The sequence below is a fragment of the Rattus rattus genome, chromosome 5 (genome assembly GCF_011064425.1).
Source record: "Rattus rattus isolate New Zealand chromosome 5, Rrattus_CSIRO_v1, whole genome shotgun sequence".
NCBI classification, from domain to species: Eukaryota; Metazoa; Chordata; class Mammalia; order Rodentia; family Muridae; genus Rattus; species Rattus rattus.
In genome coordinates, this window is record NC_046158.1 from 79,145,275 (window position 1) to 79,164,095 (window position 18,821).

At 37.2% G+C, this 18,821-nt stretch overlaps 1 gene segment (V, D, J or C); it reads right to left on the minus strand.

Moving 5' to 3' along the window:
• Nucleotides 1-1,699: 1,699 nt before the first annotated feature.
• On the minus strand, nucleotides 1,700-2,229 carry LOC116900927. The segment is given in 2 exon segments: nucleotides 1,700-2,010; nucleotides 2,181-2,229. Coding segments are annotated over 2 exon segments (360 nt in total).
• Between the last annotated feature and the right edge of the window lie 16,592 nt (nucleotides 2,230-18,821).

Consider the following 18,821-nt stretch of genomic DNA (forward strand, 5'->3'; position numbering starts at 1 on the left):
AAAAGATTATTATAATTGACTAATTGACTATATTAATTTTGTAATTTAGTTTATGAGAGTACAAAGCTTTTAAAGATATCAACCATATTCAAAAAAATATTCAAATATATACTTAATACTTTATATTCTTTTGTTCTATGTAGACCCGAAACTTAGTGGATTCAGATGCGCTAACTGAGGATGAGTTGAGATGACAGAACACTAGATGCACAGTATCACCTACTAGAAGTTTAGAAAGCTTCTTTGAGTGGTTTTTATTTGTTCGTTTGTTTTTACTTTTTATTTTTCTTTTATTTGAATTTTTATTTACATTTCAAATGTTATTCTCTTTCCCACTTTCCAGACGTAAGCCCCCTATCCCATCCCCCTCCTCTTCTATAAGGCTGTTCCTCTTCCCATCCAACACTCTTTCTGGCACCCTCCTGACATTCCTCTACACTGGGGATCCAACCTTTGCAGGACCAAGGGCTCCCCCTTCCATTGGTGCCCAACAAAGCCATCCTCTGTTGTACATGCAGCTATAGCCATAGTTCAGTCTTTGGTTAGTGTTTTACTCCCTAGGACCTCTGGTTGACATTGTTCTTATGGGGTTGCGAGCCCCCCTCGCAACCCCTATGGGGTTTCAATCCCTTCTCTAATTCCTCCAACAGGGTCCTGTTCTCAGTTCAATGGTCTCCTGATAGCATTTGCCTCACGATATGTTCTGGCTGCATCTTTCAGGAGACATCTACATACTAGTCCTGTCAGCCTGCACTTCTTTGCTTCATCGATCTTTTCTAGTTTTGTTGACTACATATATATGGGGCGTGTTAACTGTGTCTTTGAATATCATACCATGCAACTTAAATTGGAAAATTATAAACAAAATGTTACATAATTATTCCTGTTATCTTAAAAGATAATTTAAATTTAAATAAAATGTAACACATTTTATTGTAATTGTACATTTAAATATTTTCAATAATTTCTGTTCCTGTATTTAGAATGATAAAATTTCCTTATGCATTTGATTATTGACAATAAGATATACGCGAATGGATATATGAATACATAGATAGATAGATAGATAGATAGATAGATAACAAATAAAGTCTATTAGTTCTCTGTTGTCCAATTTGTTTCTTTACTAGCAAAGTAATTACTTGTCATGAGAATAGAAAGATAATATGCATGACAGTCAATAGTTTGTTTTCTTTTGTTTTTTGAGACAAAATCATTTCAAGCACATATTAACAGGAAAACAGGACAATGTAGTGAAAAAGAAGGTCTGTTAATAAAAACCCGAAGACACATTAAGATGGATACTTCTTTGTGTAGGATAACAAAAACAGTGTACTTTGAGTAAGTGACTATCCTGAAGAAAAAACACCTACAAAGACGATCCTAAAACCTGTAAAAGTTGCAGAAATTAGATGTGAAGTTTCGTGGGGACCACCACTAAAATAGCTGAGGAGAAGTGCCTGCCACACTTGCCTTCCACAATCAGAAAAAAATTGAGACTAAATAAAGGCAGACAATTTAGATTATTTGAGAACAGCACTGTAGTACAGTGGAATATCATGGAGACAATTAACCAGAGATGCAAATGACATTATAATGCAGTACACCCTGTGTAGACTGCAAAGCCCTGGCCACATTTTATCTCCAGGAGGAAGTAACTGGGCCCTAAGGGGTTAGAGGGTTTTTGTTCAAGTCTGTATCACTGTGTGGGTTGGGTACTAATCCACTGGTGACAGTAATAAGTGGCAGCATCTTCAGTCTCCATGGAGCTGATTGTGAGAGAATAAGAGTTCCCAGACCCACTGCCACTGAAGCGATTTGGAACTCCAGAAGCCAGCTTGGATGTGTCATAAATCCAGATTTTGGGGGAGGCGCCTGACTTCTGCTGCAACCAGTGCATGTAGCTTACACTGGAGCTGGCACGGCAGGTGATGGTGACCTTCTCTCCTGGAGATGCAGCCATGGTTGTTGGAGATTGGGTGAGCACAATTTCTCCACTGGACACTATGACTAGGAAAAAGTGAAATAGACAGGAGAGGGGTTAGTAGACATAGAGATACAAAAATAATTTCATACCATCCAATATTCAGAATAAAGAAAAAAAGTATATTTTAGACTCAAATTCCCCAGGGAAAAGAATTTTCATTGGATTCTTAGCTCATACTCTATGGCCTCATTACCTGTGATACTGATTAGCAGGAAGCTGAAAATCTGCACCCGAAAATCCATTGTGTACTTGAAGTTTGGTCTCTGGCTAATTGCTGCTATTCTCATAAGTACATCTCTTTAAAACAACTGTGAGAGGTTTGTGGTTTCTGAAAATGAAGTATGCAAATAGCAAGATATAATCTGGGCAGTTGTTGGCTTATAAACATGTGGTCTGTTAACTAAGCCAAAGCAAGTTAAACCAGTAAAATATCTACTTATTTGTAGTCACAACAATGATAAAGAAGGACATTTCTGTTACCTTTTTCCATTGTTTCAGGGATAAAAGCTCTGTTCTATAGTACTACCCATATGTTTCCAAAAACATATTGATCCATTAAACAGTGGATGTTCAGTTGAGTATTTTGAGGTATATTACTCTCATAATAAAGGTATAATGAGAATGACCATTTGTAATATTCACAGAATGCATTATCTGCTTATTGGTTTTTCTGAATACTGCTCATTAGGTATCTAACCTACTCATTTTAATCTGTTCAGATTATCATTCACACAAAGCTAATGGATAAATATCCTCCAAATGTCATATGGTGCCCAGGTGAGCTAGAGACATTTCTGCTGTTTTGAAGTGCTGAGGCCATTCCGAGATAGATGGAAAAAGAACTCTCCCAATGAAATCAATGGAAACACTGGTACTGCTGGATTTAAGAGCACATGAGGTGGAGATTCAGGAAGATGCACTCATCTAAAACTACTCTGCACAATCTCCATTCTCAGTGTTCATTGTGCTCTGTGACTGATTCATTAATATTCTATTTATTAATAAAAATATATGAAAGAACTTTTTCAATAAATTACATTTTATTTATTAAAAACTGTCTGCACCTTAATCTACAAAATCATGTATAATTTTGATCAAGAGTTTTACTTATAGCAAAGACTGAGGGATTGTGGCACGACTTAACTAAGCAGGTACTGGGAGGAGAGAAAAGGCAGATATAGGGTTAGAAAGTGAATAAATAGATTTATTTTTTTTCTCTTTTTTTATTGGATATATCTCTTTATTTACATTTCAAATGTTTTTCCTTTCTTGGTTTCATGTCCATAAGGCTCCTTTCTCCTCCTCCTCCCCCATAAGTTTGTACCTCCCAAAACCTCCTCCCTACATTCCCCTGCAGTTTGGGTCCACCCTTAGCAGGACCAAGGGCTTTCTCTTCCACTGGTGCTCCAACAAGGCTATTCTTTGATAAATATGCAATTGAAGCCCTGGGTCACTACATGTATAGTCTTTGGGTAGTGGTTTAGTTCCTGGGAGCTAAGGTTGGTTGGCATTGTTGTTCTAATGGGGTTGCAAGTCCCTTTGATTCTTTCAATCCTGCCTCTAATTCCCCCAAAAGGGGTCCCCATTCTCAGTTCAGTGGTTTGCTGCTGGCAATCACCTCTACATTGGACATGCTCTGGATGTATCTCTCAGGAGAGATCTATATCCGGTCAATTTCAGCATGCACTTTTTAGCACCCTCAATCTTATGTAGTTTTGGTGACTGTATATGGGCCACATGTGGGGCAGGCTCTGAAAGGCTGTTCTTTCAGACTCTGCTCTAAACTTTGCCTCCACATACCCTCCTATGGACCTTTTTGTTCTCACTTTTAAGAAGGACAGGAAACATTCATATTTTGATCATCCTTCTTCTTAAGCTTCCTGTGGTCTGTGGATTGCATTTAGATAACTCACGCTTTTGGCTAATGTACACTTATCAAAGAGTGCATATCATGTGTGTTTTTCTGTGATTGGGTTACCTCACTCAGGATGATATTTTCTATTTCATTCCATTTGCCTATGAATTTCATAAAGTCATTGTTTTTGATAGCTGAGTAATATTCCATTGTGTAGATGTACCACATTTTCTAATCCATTCCTCTGTTGAAGGGCACCTGGGTTCTTTCCAGTTTCTGGCTATTATAAATAAGGCTGCAATGAACATAGTGGAGCACGTGTCTTTTTTATATGTTGGGGCATCTTTTGGGTATACCCCCAGGAGAGGTATAGCTGGATCCTCAGGCAGTTCAATGTCCAATTTTCTGAGTCACCTCCAGATTGATTTCCAGAATGGTTGTACCAGTCTGCAATCCCACCAACAATGGAGGAGTGTTTCTCTTTCTCCACATCCTCTCCAGCATCTGATGTTACCTGAGTTTTTTATCTTAGCCATTCTAACTGGTGTGAGGTGGAATCTCATGGTTGTTTTGATTTGCATTTCCCTGCTGACTAAAGATGTTGAACATTTCTTTATGTGCTTCTCAGCCATTCAATATTCCTTAGCTGTGAATCTTTGTTTAGCTCTGTATCCCATTTTTAATAGGGATATTTGGCTCTCTGGAGTCTAACTTCTTGAATTCTTTGTATATTTTGGATACTAGCCCATTATTGGATGTAGGATTGCTAAAGATATTTTCCCAATCTGTTGATTGTTGTTTTGTCCTAATGAGAGTATCTTTTTCCTTATAGAAGTTTGCAGTGTTGTGAGGTCCCATTTGTCGATTCTTGATCTTAGAGCATAAGCCATTGGTGTTTTGTTCAGGAACATTTCCCCAGTGCCCATGTATTAGAAACTCTACCCTATTTTTTCATCTATTACTGTCACTATATCTGGTTTGATGTGGAGGTCCTTGATCCTCTTTGTACAGGGTGATAAGAATGGATCGATTTGCATTCTTGTACATGTTGGCCTCCAGTTGAACCAGCACCATTTGTTGAAAATGCTATTCTTTTTCCATTGGATGGTTTTAGCTCCTGTGTCAAAGATCAAGTGAACATAGGTATGTGGGTTCATTTCTGGGTCTTCAATTCTGTTCCACTGATCTGTCTGCTTGTCTCTTTACCAATACCATACAGTTTTCATGACCATTGCTCTGTAATACTGCTTAGGGTCAGGGATGGTGATTTCCCCATAAGTTCTTTTATTGTTGAGTATAGTTTTCGCTATCCTGCATTTTTTTTTGTTATTCCAAATGAACTTGGAATTTGGTCTTTCTATCTCTATAAAGAATAGAGTAGGAATTTTGATGGGAATTTCACTGAATCTATAGATTGCTTTTGGCAAAATGGCCATATTTACTATATTAATTCTGACAATCCACAAGCATGGGAGATCTTTGCATTTTCTGAGATCTTCTTTAGATTTTCTCTTCAGAGACTTGAACTTCTTGTCATAAGGATCTTTCACTTGCTTGATTAAAATCACACCAAGATATTTTATATTATTCGGGTGTATGTCATTTCCCTAATTTCTTTCTCAGCCTGTTTATATTTTGAGTAGAGGAAGGCTACTGATTTCTTTGAGTTAATTGTATATCCAGCCACTTTTTCTTTCCTCCTTCACTGCTTCTTTTTCTTCCTCTTCTTTATATTATTCGTCATGTTCTTTGTCTTCTATAATTTTTCTTCCTCCCCACTTCACACCTTCTGCATGGCTACATCTTTCTTTAAGAATGTAAAAGAACATGGTACAGTTCTGACTATGTTCTTCAAGGATAAAGACATTCACAAAGTATTCCTGGATTTGAGAACTTGAACTGAAATAGAATCTGTGGTGCAAGAATATGGCGAGGAACACAGACTACCCAATAGTTAAATGGAGCAAGGTTAGGGAACTTCATCATTTCTGAAAACAATGGAAACCTTAGGAGGGGGCAGAGAGCAGAATCTATTAGCTGAGGCATCTGAGAAATACCATGGAGGAGAGTGTGAAATTGCAAGCTCATGCCATGGGATGTAAGAAAATTCCTCATCCTAGATGATTTGATGTAACTATTTGGCAAGATCTTTGATAAATATAGAGTCAACTGTAGGTGGATGACAGATACATATCTATTATTGACAATTTTCATTTTTAAAACCACATTTCATGTTTCTCCAAACAGTAACACCAAATCAGTCCTAAAGTCAAGAAATTTTCTACTTAACACATACCAACCCACCCTCAAAAAGTGAACACAATTTCATCAGATTTCTGAGATGGTATCAGAAGGACAGTCACTACCCTTAATGGAAATAATCAAAAGGCATGCAGAGAAAAAAGAAGTATTACAACTTCCACTCTGTTCTTCTTGTAGGATCCCACACTGATATTCTTTTTTCTCCTAATTTAATTTGCTTTTTTTTTACACTACAGATTTTATTGTCCTCTCTGTCCACCATCCAACTGTTTCACATCCCAAATTTCCTTATTGCGCTCCTGCCCCGATCTTCACAATCATGATAAGTCCCTTTCGTGAGTGCTAAATAACCACAGTAATTATGTCAAGCCTTGGGGCCTACCTTTGAGCTGGCTCCAACTTTGGGCCTCTCCATGGAACTACTTTTCCTCAGGTTCCACTCCATCTCCATCCCTGTAGTTATTTGAAACAGGAACAATTGTGGGTCAGAGATTTGACTGTGGGATGGCAACCCTATCTCTTACTTAATGCCCTGTTTTTCTCCTGGGGCCTGCTTCTATAAGTTAATTCTCCTGCACTGTAGGGTATTTCATGTAAGGTCCCTCCCTTTAAGTTCTGAAAGTTTCTCACCTCCCAGGTCTGTAAAGGTCTGGAAGGTCCCCCAACCCCCTACAACCTGAGGTAGCCTGTTTCAATTCTTTCTCCTGGAACACAGGGCTTCAGTCCTTTTCTGAACAGAATATCAGATCATCTTGCCCTCCCATTTCCTTTCCCTCCCTTTTCCCTCCTGCCCCTACAGTTATTGCTTTCTTCTCCCTTCTAAGTGAGCTGTCCTCCTTTGGTTCCTCCAGCTTGTTGAACTTTTTGAGTTTTTTGGACTGTATCTTGGATATTCTCTCCTTTTATCTTTGGTAATATCCACCTATTCATGAGTACATACCATGCACGTAGTTGTGGGTTGAGTTACCTTTGTAAGAATAATATTTTCTTCGTTCTATCCATTTGCCTTCAAAATGCAGGATGCCCTCATTCTTAATAGCTGAGTTGTACTCATTAAGTAAATGAACCAGTTTTTCTGTATCTATTCCCCTGTTGTGGAACATATGGGTTGTTTCTACTTCTGGCTATTACACGTAAGGCCACTATGACTATAGTGAAACATGTGCCCCTATGGCATGGTGGGGCATTATTTGGGTATAGTTCCAAGAGTCGTCTTGTTCGGTCCACAGGTATATCTATTTCCAATTTTCTGATGAACCTTCATATTGATTTCCAGAGTGCTTGTATCAGTTTACAATTCCACCAGCAATGGAGGAGTGTTTACTTCCTCCATGTCCTCACCAAAATGTGTTGTTACCTGGATTACTTAAGTAAACTATCTAATCATCTGCAAATAGTGATATTTTGTCTTCTTCCTTTCCAATTTGTATCCCTTTGACCTCTATTGCTTGTCTAATCGGTCTGATTAAAACATCAAGTAGTATACAGAATAGGTAGGATGAGAGTGAGCAGTCTTGTATAGTTCCTGATTTTCGTGGGATAGCTTCAAGTTTCTCTTCATTTAACTTGATGTTGGCTACTGGTTTGCTGTTTATTGTTTTACTATATTTAGTTACAGGCCTGAGTTCCTGATTTTCCTAAGAATTTTAACATGAAAGTGGTGTTGAACTTTGACAAATGCTTTCTCACCATCTAATGAGATGTTTATGTGTTTTTTTTTTCCTTTGAGTTTGTTTATATCATGTATTACATTGTAAGATTTCTTTATATTGAACCATCCCTGAATTCCTGGGATGTAGCTTACTCGACTTTGATGGATGATTATTTTGATGTCTTTTTGGAATAGTTTGCAAGAACTTTATTGAGTATTTTTGCATCATTATTCATGAGGGAAATTGGTCTGAATTTCTCTATCTTTGGAGGGTTATTTTGCAGTTTAGGTATAAGTGTAATTGTGGCTTCAAAGAACTTATTGGGTAATTGTTGTTCTTATGATGTTGCAAGCTCTTCAGCTCCTCCAATCCTTTCCCTAACTCCTCCAATGGGGACCCAGTTCTCAGTTCAATGGTTTGCTCTTATAATTCATGTCTCTATCTGTCATGCTCTAGCTAAGCTTCTCAGGACATGGCTGTATCAGGCTCCTCTCAGCATTCACTTTTGATTCCATCAGGATGTCTAGTTTTGGTGGCTGTATGTCTATGTGTGTGTCTGTACACACCACACACACACACACACACATGTATGTATATATATATATATATATATATATATATATATATATATATATATGGGTTGTATTTGTAAGTGGGGCAGCCTCTGGCTGGCCATTCCTTCAGTCTGTGTTCACAACTACTTCTCCATATCTCTGCCTATGAATATTTGCCCCCTTTTAAGAATTCTGAAGCGTCTGCACTCTTCTTGATATTCATGTGGTATGTGGGTTTTACCTTAGGTAATCTGAGCTTTTGTGCTAATATCCACTTATCAGTGAGTGCATATTATGTGTATTTTTGTTTGTGACTGTATCACTCCAGATGATATTTTCTAGTTCCAACCATTTGCCTATGAATTTCAAAAAGACATTGTTTTTGATAACTGCATAGTTAATTGGGTCATTTTTGAAGAGCTGGGAAAATTGTATACTATATCCTTCTGGTCCTGTGCTTTTCTTTAACTTTTTGGTTGGGAAAGTTTTAATGATTGCTTCTATTTCTTTAGGTGTTATGAGACTGTATATATGGTTTATTTGATAATGATTTTACTTTGGTACCTAGTATCTGTCTAGAAAATGGTTCATTTCCTCCAGATTTTGCAGTTTTCTTGAGTAGAGGCTTTTGTAGTAAAATCTGATGATTTTCTTTTGCCTTCCTATTCATATCTCATTTTATTAATTTGTATAATGTCTCAGTGCCATCTGGTTAATCTGGCTAAGGGTTTATATATCTTGTTGATTTTCTCAAAGATCCCTCTCCTGGTTTTCTTGATTCTTTGTATAGTTCGTTTGTTTCTATTTTGTTGATTTCAGCCATGTTTTTGATAATTTCCTGCTGTTTATTGTGCTTGGACGTATTTGCTTCTTTCATTTCTAGAGCTCCCAAGTGTGCTATCAAATTGTTAGTGTATGTTCTCTCCAGTTTCTTTTTGGAGCCACCCAGCTTAAGTTTTCCTCATAACACTGCTTTCCTTAGGTCCTATCAGTTTGGGTAAGATATGCCTTCATTTTCTTTAAAATATGAAGTCTTTTAATTCTTTATTTATTTCTTCTTTTACCTAGTTACTCTTGAGTAGAGCATTGTTCAGTTTCTATGTATATGTGGGATTTCTGATGTTTTTTGCTGTTGTTGTTGAAGCCTGAGTCTGATGAAATTTGATAGGATGCATGGGATTCTTTCTATCTTCTTATATTTTGAGGCCTGTTTTGTGGCCAATTATATGGTCTGTTTTGGAGAAGATACCATGAGGTGGTGAGAATAATATATAATATTTTGATTTTTGGATGAAATATTCTATAGATGCTTTACAAATCCGTTTGGTGTGGAACTTCTGTTAGTTTCACTGTGTTTCAGTTTAGTTTCTCTTTTCATCATCTGTCCATTGAGCAAAGTAGAATGTTGAAGTCTCCCACTATTATTGTGTGAAATACATTATGTGCTTTGATGTTTAGTAAAGTTTCTTTTATGAATGTGGGTGACTTTGCATTTGGAGAAGAGATATTCAGAAATCTTGTGGATTTACCTTTGATGAGTATGAAGTGTTTTTATTCAATTTTCGATAGCTTTTGGTTGAAATTCTATTATATTCAATATGATAATAGCTACTATACTTTATTTCTTGGGACTATTTGCTTGGAAAAATTTTTCCCAGACTTTTAGTCTGAGATAGTGTCTGTCTTTGTCAGGGAGTGTGATTCTTGTATACAACAAAATGCTGGGTCTTGTTTATATATCCCATCTGGTAATCTATGTTTTTTATTAAGAAATAGATTTCATTGATTTCAAGCGATATTATGGATCAATGATTGTTTTTTTACTATTATTTTTGTTGATGTAGGTGGAATTATGTTTGTGTGGCTATCTTCTTTTGGTTAATTGAAAGAAGATTATTTTCTTGCTTTTTCGATAGTGTAGTTTCCCTCCTTGTGCTGAAGCTTTCCATCTATTATCCTTTGCAGGGTGGAATTTGTGGAAAGATATTGTGTAAATTTGGTTTTGTCATGGAATATCTTGGTTACTCCATGTATATTAATTGAGAATTTAACTGGATATAGTAGCTGGGCCTGGCACTTGTGTTCTCTTAGGGTCTGTATGACATCTTTCTAGGATCTTCTATCTTTCATAGTCTCTGTTGAGAAGTCTTGTATATTTCTGATAGTTCTGCCTTAATATGTTACTTGATCTTTCCCCCTTACTTCTTTTAATGTTCTCTTTATTTTGTGCGTTTGCTGTTTTGACTATTATGAGATGGGAGGAATTTCCTTTCTGGTCAAATTTATGTGGCATTCTGGAGGCTTCTTGTATGATTATGGGTATCTCTTTATTTAAGTTAGGAAAGTTCCCTTCTATATTTTTGTTAAAGATATTTACTGTCCCATTAATTGCCAATATTCACTCACTTTTATACCTATAACCTTAGCTTTGATCTCATTGTGTCCTGTATTTTCTGGATGTTTTGGAATAGGAGCTTTTTGCATTTTGCATTTTCTTTCTCTGTTGTTTCATTGTTTTCTATGGTATTTTCTATCCCTGAGATTCTCTCTTCTATTCTTGTATTCTCAGGTGTTGTTTTTCTGACTCTTGTTCTCTTTCCTAGGTTTTCTGTCACCAGGGCTATCTTACTTTGTGATTTCTTTATTGTTTCTATTTCCATTTTTAGATCCTGGACAGTTTTGTTCAATTCCTTCACCTGTTTAATTTTGTTTTCCTATAATTGTTTCAGAGATATTAGTGTTTCCCTTTTAAGGCCTTTTACCCTCTTACCTGTGTTGTCCTGTATTTCTTTAAGGGAATTATTTATGACCTTCTTGAAGTCCTCTACCATCATGATGAGATCTGCTTTTGAAAACATTCTTCCGTTTCTGATGTGTTGGTATATCCAGGACTTGCTGTGTTGGGAGAACTGTTTTCTAAACATGCCAAGGGGCCTTGGTTTCTGTTGCTTATGCTTTTGCGCATGTCTCTCACCATATGATTATCTCTGGTGAGAGCTGGTCTTGTTGTCATTTCCACCCTTTAAGCCTGTGTGTCAGCAGTCCTGGGAGACCAGCTCTCTGGGGGGATTAGTGTATAGAGAGCTGTGGCACTGGGTCAGCTCAGGCACAGTTGGAAACCTGAAAGATCCTTTCCAGATTACTCTGCATTCCATGTGTCTTGAGTGTTTTGGGCAGATACCTCAGAACAGAAGTGGCAGTTCCACCTGTACTATCAGTTTTGCCAGCATTCTTGGGAGACCAGCGCTCTCCTTGTGGGATTAGAGTACATAGAGCTGTGGCACAGGGTCGGCTTCAGGACCTGATGGAAACAGGAAGAACCCTGCGAGATTGCTCCTAGGTTTCTCTGTCCTGAGTTGTCAAGGCAGGCCTCTCTGAGCAGAAATGGTGGTTTTACCCATGTTTTCAGATTTGTCAGCACGCTTGGAAACCAGCTCTCTCCTGGTGGGATTTCAGTACAGAGAGCTGTGGCAAAGGGTCACCTCTGGGCACAGACCAATATTTCTCCTTTTTATCTTAAAGTGAACTTATTTCGTGGAGACTTAGTTGAGATTCCCCACTACTCAGAGTTCCTAAGTTTGGATCCCAAGGAAAGAGACAGATTGTGAAGTATGGATTTTGGTTATATAATCCTTATGATTGTTTTTTATGTATTTTCAAGTGGATTTTTATTATGATACTGGCAATTTTATCATCCTTTTAATCTTAATGATGTAAGAAATCAGTTGATTGCTATTATATTTTTGCAAATTATAGCATAACAACATAATTTTCCCACTTTCTTTCCATCCCTGCAGATATTTGTACCTATGTTGCTTTTGTGTTTAAAATTTACTTTGTGGAAACTAATCTCTTTTTCTACTAAACCTTTTCACTGCCCTATATCTCATATTAATGTATATTCACTTTGTCATTTCTAGTTCTTGGTTTTGTCCCATGTGTGAAGTGTGTATATGTGCTTCAACAGTAAAACACATCCAGTTCCATGAGAGAAATGGAAGAGAGTTGGAGCTCTTTCATGTGACTACGCTGTCTCACAAGTTTCCTGAAACCATAAACTACCATCTGCCTTTCACCAAATTCTTCACTAATTCATGCTTTCTCTATTCTGGGACCACCATTGGACATCCTTAAATATCCCATGGAACTTCCTTACCTTTTTTTTTACAGCATAAGCATACAATGGAGCTCAGAGCCTGGTGTCTGATCTTTAAAATCATATGCATAGCTGCCTGTCTCCTCAAATGTGAAAATGAACCCAATATTTATACTGCTTTTCGAGTATGAAGACATTCCCAATTAGTTCCTGCCATTGAGAATTTTATCTTATTGGGTACCTAAACAGTTTTTGTGATGGTAAAATATGATAAACAACATATGGTAACCAATGTTTAAATGGGCACCCCTTAAACAGTTTCTTCATAGTCAATGAGGTGCCTGAACAGAGTCTGTTATGGTAAAATATGATAAAGAACATCTGATATTCAAATGGTTATATGGATACCTTTTAAAAAGTTTCTTCATTTCTGAAAAGAATGACTATTCCAAGAGGGAACTAAGAACAGAATCAGTAAACTGAGGTATCTATGAAGTACCAGGATTAGATTTGTGCAATTTAAAATGTCATGATATGTTGATGAAAAATGGGAAAGTTCCTGGTCTTGGATTAGTTTGATCAATCTAATTTGGCAGAGCATTGATAAATATAATCAGGCTTAGCTGGATTTGTCCCTTCAGTCTTATTGAAAATTGCTCAATTTGTATTTTCGTCTCCTTTTAATATTCATCCCAAAGTACCACTAAAAAATAATTAATAAGCAAATTACTGTCAAGAGAAGGTAGAATATAGAGGAACCAGAAATTTTCTTTGTACCACATAAAGGAACATGTGGGTGTTTTTTGTTTGTGTGTTTGTTTGTTTGTTTGTTTTGGTAAGTATACCTGAGCTACTCTTTGTTTTGGGGCCCAACGTGAATGCTTCAGTATGTGCTAAGCCACAGAGATGAACATAGGGAATGCCAAATCTGAAAAAAGACATGTTCTTTTTCTACTTATTTTCATTTGTCCACAACACAGTAAAGAGCCCTGAAGATTTCTTAATAGCATGCCCCTACTGTCTTTAGGAGTCAGTGCTAGCCAGAACACACCATAGACAAAAGTGACATTGCTTAGTCATTGGACTCCTACTGCTCAGATTTTCAGGTGGAAGAGAAATGTACTAGGGATTTTTGCATTCTGGTAACATATGTGCTGTTTGTGTATTCAGGGATTAGCCATGTGTATTTGTGATATATTTCCTATGTCAGGTGTGAGATGTTACATCCCAATAATCTACTCTCCCATCATACCTGTCCATGACTCTGAGACATAGTCCCAATCACTTCTTGGCCCTATCCTGGTATTAACAAAAACTCAAAGGAGATTCTAAGTGTCTCCATTCCAAGGCATTCCAATTTAAAACATTTTGTAAATAGAGCCAGATTCAGTGGCAATCTATCTCAAACAGATTTTACTCCTATGATAAACAGCATGGAATTTGAGGATATTGCAACTGAATATCTCTCTCACTGAGGGTCAGTAGATAGAAGCCACCATATTTAAACTAGAACTGTCTCCAGTTGACAAACACTCAAAGGAAAATTCATTTTCTCTGAAGTCTTACTGGGTATATAAACCACAATTAAGGATAGGCCAATTGTTCAACAGTAGATAGCAATTCAAAATTAACTCAAGATGGTCTGTCTCATAAAGCTTTGTTGGTTTGTTTGTTTTCTTAAATGTATTGTACTTACATACTATGATTTATGATTATGTACTTTGGTTATATAATTTGTGTGTGTGTGTGTGTGTGTGTATGTGTGTGTGTGTATGTGTGTGTGTGTGTCCATGCAAATGTGCTTCTTCTATTTTAGCTTTGTTTTTTCATTTTGCTTTGTTTTTGTCTCTCTCTGAGAATTTTGGTAGTTTCTGGAAAGTATAGACTGAAAAAGCAATTAACAGGGTAAAGGTATTTGACTTCATATTATCTTTGGCCATTTTTTCTTGTTCTGTCCTTCTGAACCCACTAAGAAGCATTAGATGCCACTCTTGGTAGATTGATACCTCTGAAAATGTTAGCCAATGAGTTCTGTACTAGACAAATACTCTTGTCAAATATGTGCACCAGTAGGAACAATTGGGACAACACAGTGTTATACTGTTGCATAGCTTGGTGTTTTATGTTATGACTTATCTCATTGTGTCAACCATGTTGACAATAATAATAACATCTTCAGACTCTATACTGTTGATAGTGAGAGAATACTCCACACCAGATCTAGTAGGCAACTCCATTTGCCAAGCAAGATGCCTCATACATTTGGAGATTGGTAATCTTCTCTGGTTTCTGCTGATACCATATTAATGGGCTATCAGTCTAATATGAGACCCTAGTATGAAAACTTATGGTGACTTTTTCACCCAGAAATTCAGAGAGGGAATATCTAGTCTGGGTTGTCTGCACATCACATTTGACACCAAGCATTAAAAATACAAAAAAGAATAGCCCACATGATTGAGCATATTTTTTTTATAAAAGACATTTTCTGAAGAGCTGGGAAACAGTGACCTAAGATAAGCAAATACCTAACTGCTGCTGTTCTTTAACTGGGAGCCAGAACAGTAGCAATCCCCTAGCCAAGTTAATGCAGTATCCTGAGTCCAAATGATTCCTGTAAGATTGTGACCATGCAAATTTATTGGGACTAGGCACAGCTACTAGCCCAGCTCATTTCACTAAGAACTCAGCAGGGTCCACAGTCCACAATTGTCTCCCACCCCCAACCAGGATGTGAAAGTTTTTCTACAAAAACTATTTGAGTTTCTGGTGGCAGAAAGGAAGGACTCTCATGTTCTAAGAAAGCCCCATTTTTTTAATAGTTCTAGGTTTAGTTGATACTCTCCCTATTATTTCCGAGAAATAGGACACATTCAGCATGGCACAAATATAAAAATATAAGGTGCTTTCTTTCTATTGTTCTATTTAAGATAGACACTGTTTATTATAGGACAATGTTATAATTTATGCAAATTAGAGGCTTCCTTCATGGTTGGCTGTCAAGACTCTTGGTCACTCTCCCTTTTATTTTTACTCTCTCTTCCCATATGCTTGAAGTGAAATATAAATGCTAATAACCATGAGAGGCCTAAACAACCCAGTGACACGTGGTTAACACAGAAGAATAGTATTCATTATGATCACATGTTTTATCCAACTGGAAAATTTGTATTACTCCTCATGTTATTGTTCTCACAAGCTGCTTCCACTGTGGTCAATAAAATTCAGTGATTTTCTTCTTTTCCCTTCAGTTTCTAAACAGGATATTTTGTAGATCCCAGAAGCCATTGCTTCTGCTATCTGTCCAGTCTGAATATAAATCATTGTCTTCTGGGGTAGAGATCTTACAAATCCATGACAATACTCTGTTCTCTAAACCTGAATATTTATGCCACCTCAAAATCCCTTTCAACTAAAAGAAATAAATTGTCAATTTGAGTCACTAGAATTAGGGCCCAAACATTGTGAAACGAGAAAAATATGGCATGAAATATGGGTGCTTTTGATAAGGAAGTGCAGATTCATGCGTCCAGGATATTTCCTCGAATGGAAATATAAGAAATTGTTGAAGTCTGTTTAAGAGTGATGGGCAAAGAAGAATAATGACATGGGTGGTTTCAATAGCCATGGCTCTTCTTAGTCACAGAATTCATAGAATGAAACTCTCTGTGTCCCTGTGTCTCTCTGTCTTTCTGTCTTTTCTCTCCATCTCTCTGCCTGTCTCTGTCTCTGTCTCTTCTCTCTCTCTCTCTCTCTCTCTCTATCTCTCTCTCTCTCTCTCTGTGTGTGTGTGTGTGTGTATGTTTGTGTGTGTGTGTGTCTCTCTTGTGTGTGTGTGTGTGTGTGTGTGTGTGTGTGTGTGTGTGTGTGTGTGTGTGTGTGTGTATTCTTGTGTATACTAGAATCCAAAAATAGAAGGTTTCCATGTCATTGAAAGATTGGATGTACTATCAAGACAAGGATAAGCAAGCCAAGAGCAAAGACAAACTTATTACATATCCTTAGACGTCTACCAAAAGAGAAATCCCAAATTAAATATATATTATTCTTGTCTCAATATCTAGATCAAAGTAATGTCTTTTCATGTTTCAAAAGTCTGCACTGGAAGTAGATTCATCCAACTTTTCTTTATTTACATCCCAAATGCTCTTTCCTCAAAGTTTCCCCCTCACAGAGGCTCTCTTCCCACTCCCCTGAGATTCTGGGAAGGTGGGATGCCCTGGGTACCTCCCACCCTGGAATATCAAGCCTCTGACAGATAACATGCATACTTTCTGATTTAGGCCAGACAATGCAGCCTTGTTGGGGAACTGGTACTAAAGTCAGGCTACAGATTTAGGGAGAGTGTCTATTCCAGTTGTTAGAATTCCCACATGGAGACTGAGCTTCCCTTCTTTTCCTGAGGTTCCGTTCTAGGCCACGTGAGTTCTTTGGTTGGTGGCTTACTCTGAGAGCTTTCACAGGTCCAGTGGACATGACACTGTTGGTTTTTGTGTGGAGTTCCTGTCCCCATCAGGGTTTTCAGTCCTTCCCTCAGGTCTTTCATAAGAGTACATGACCTCTGTCCAATGTTTGGTTGTGGGTATCTGTGAATAGAAGTTAGACACAAACAAATCAAATCACCAAATTTAAAAGCAGCATATATAAGCCCTATACTGGATGTTGGGTTTGTGAAGATCTTTTCCCAAAGTGTAGGCTACTGTTTAATCTTGTTGAAAATATCTTTTGCCTTACAGAAAATTTTCAGTTTCAAGAAGTCCTCCCCCAAAAAGTCTCGTTCACTGGGGTTTCAGTCTTAGCAGGACCAAGGGCTTCCCCTTCCACTGGTGCCCTTACTAGGCTATTCATTGCTACCTATGCAGTTGGAGCCCAGGGTCAGTCCATGTATAGTCTTTGGGTAGTGGCTTAGTTACTGGAAGCTCTGGTTTGTTGGCATTGTTGTTCATATGGGGTCTCAAGCCCCTTCAAGCTCTTTCAGTCCTTTCTCTGATTCCCTCAACAGGGGTCCTGTTCTCAGTTCAGTGGTTTGCTGCTGGAATTCGCCTATGTATTTGCTGTATTCTGGCTGTGTCGCTCAGCAGAGATCTACATCCGGTTCTTGTCGGCCTGCACTTCTTTGCTTCATCCATCTTATCTAGTTTGGTGGCTTTATATGTATGAGTCACATGTGGGGCAAGCTCTGAATGGGTGTTCCTTCAGTCTCTGTTTTAATCTTTGCCTCTCTCTTCCCTGCCAAGGGTATTCTTGTTCCCCCTTTTAAAGAAGGTGAAGCATTCACATTTTGGTCATCCTTCTTGAGTTTCATGTGTTCTAGGCATCTAGGGTTATTCAAGCATTTGGGATAATAGCCACTTATCAATGAGTGCATACCATGTGTGTTTTTCTGTGATTGTGTTACCTCATTCAGGATGATATTTTGCATGAGCACAGGAGGTATTTCCATCTTCTGAGAACTTCTTCAATTTCCCATGATCATCTTTATGCCTTCTTTGCTTTGCTAGGACAAGGTCAAACAACAGACAATGAAAAAGTTTTCTTGAAAAATAATAATAGATTAATAATTTGCTAAAAACCTAGCAATATCTTGACTTCCTATGATGGCAACACTTTCTCCTAGAAATGCAGAAAATAAAGGCTGGAAACTGTGTCTTTGGATTTCATACCAAACAACTTAAATTGTAAAATTGAAAACAAAATATTACGTAATTATTCCTTTCTTATTAAAAGTAATTTAAATATAATTAAGTGTAATAAATTTCAAATGTAATTGTACATTTAAATAGTTTAAATGTTTCTGTATTTAGAATGATAAAATTTCCTTATGAATTTTATTGTTGACAATAAGGTATACACAAATGGATATATGGATACATAGATAGATAGATAGATAGATAGATAGATAGATAGATAGATATAAAGAAAAATAATGTATAGTTATTAGTTCTCTGTTGCCTAATTTTTTTCTTTGTTAGTGGAGTGTTTCAATTCCTCTTCATGAGAATAGAAAGATAATATGCATGAGTGTCGAGAGATTTTTTTTATTGGAGAGAAAATCATTTCAAGCATATATTAACAGGATAACAGGACAATGTAGTGAAAAAAAAAGGTCTGTTAATAAAAATCAGAAGACACAAGAGAACAGATACTACTTTTTGTAGGATAACAGCAGCGGTGCACATTGAGTAAGTGACTATACTGAAGAAAAAACACCTACAAATAAGATCCTAAAATCAGGGAAAGTAGCAGAAACTAGATGTGAAATTTCATGTGGACCACCAGTAAAATAGCTGAGAAGTGAAGTGCCTCCCACATTTGCCTTCAAAAAACAGAGAAAAAAGTTGAGACTAAACATAAAGCAGGCAAAGTAGATTATTTGAGAAAAACACTGGCATACAGTGGAATATTGTGATAGTTA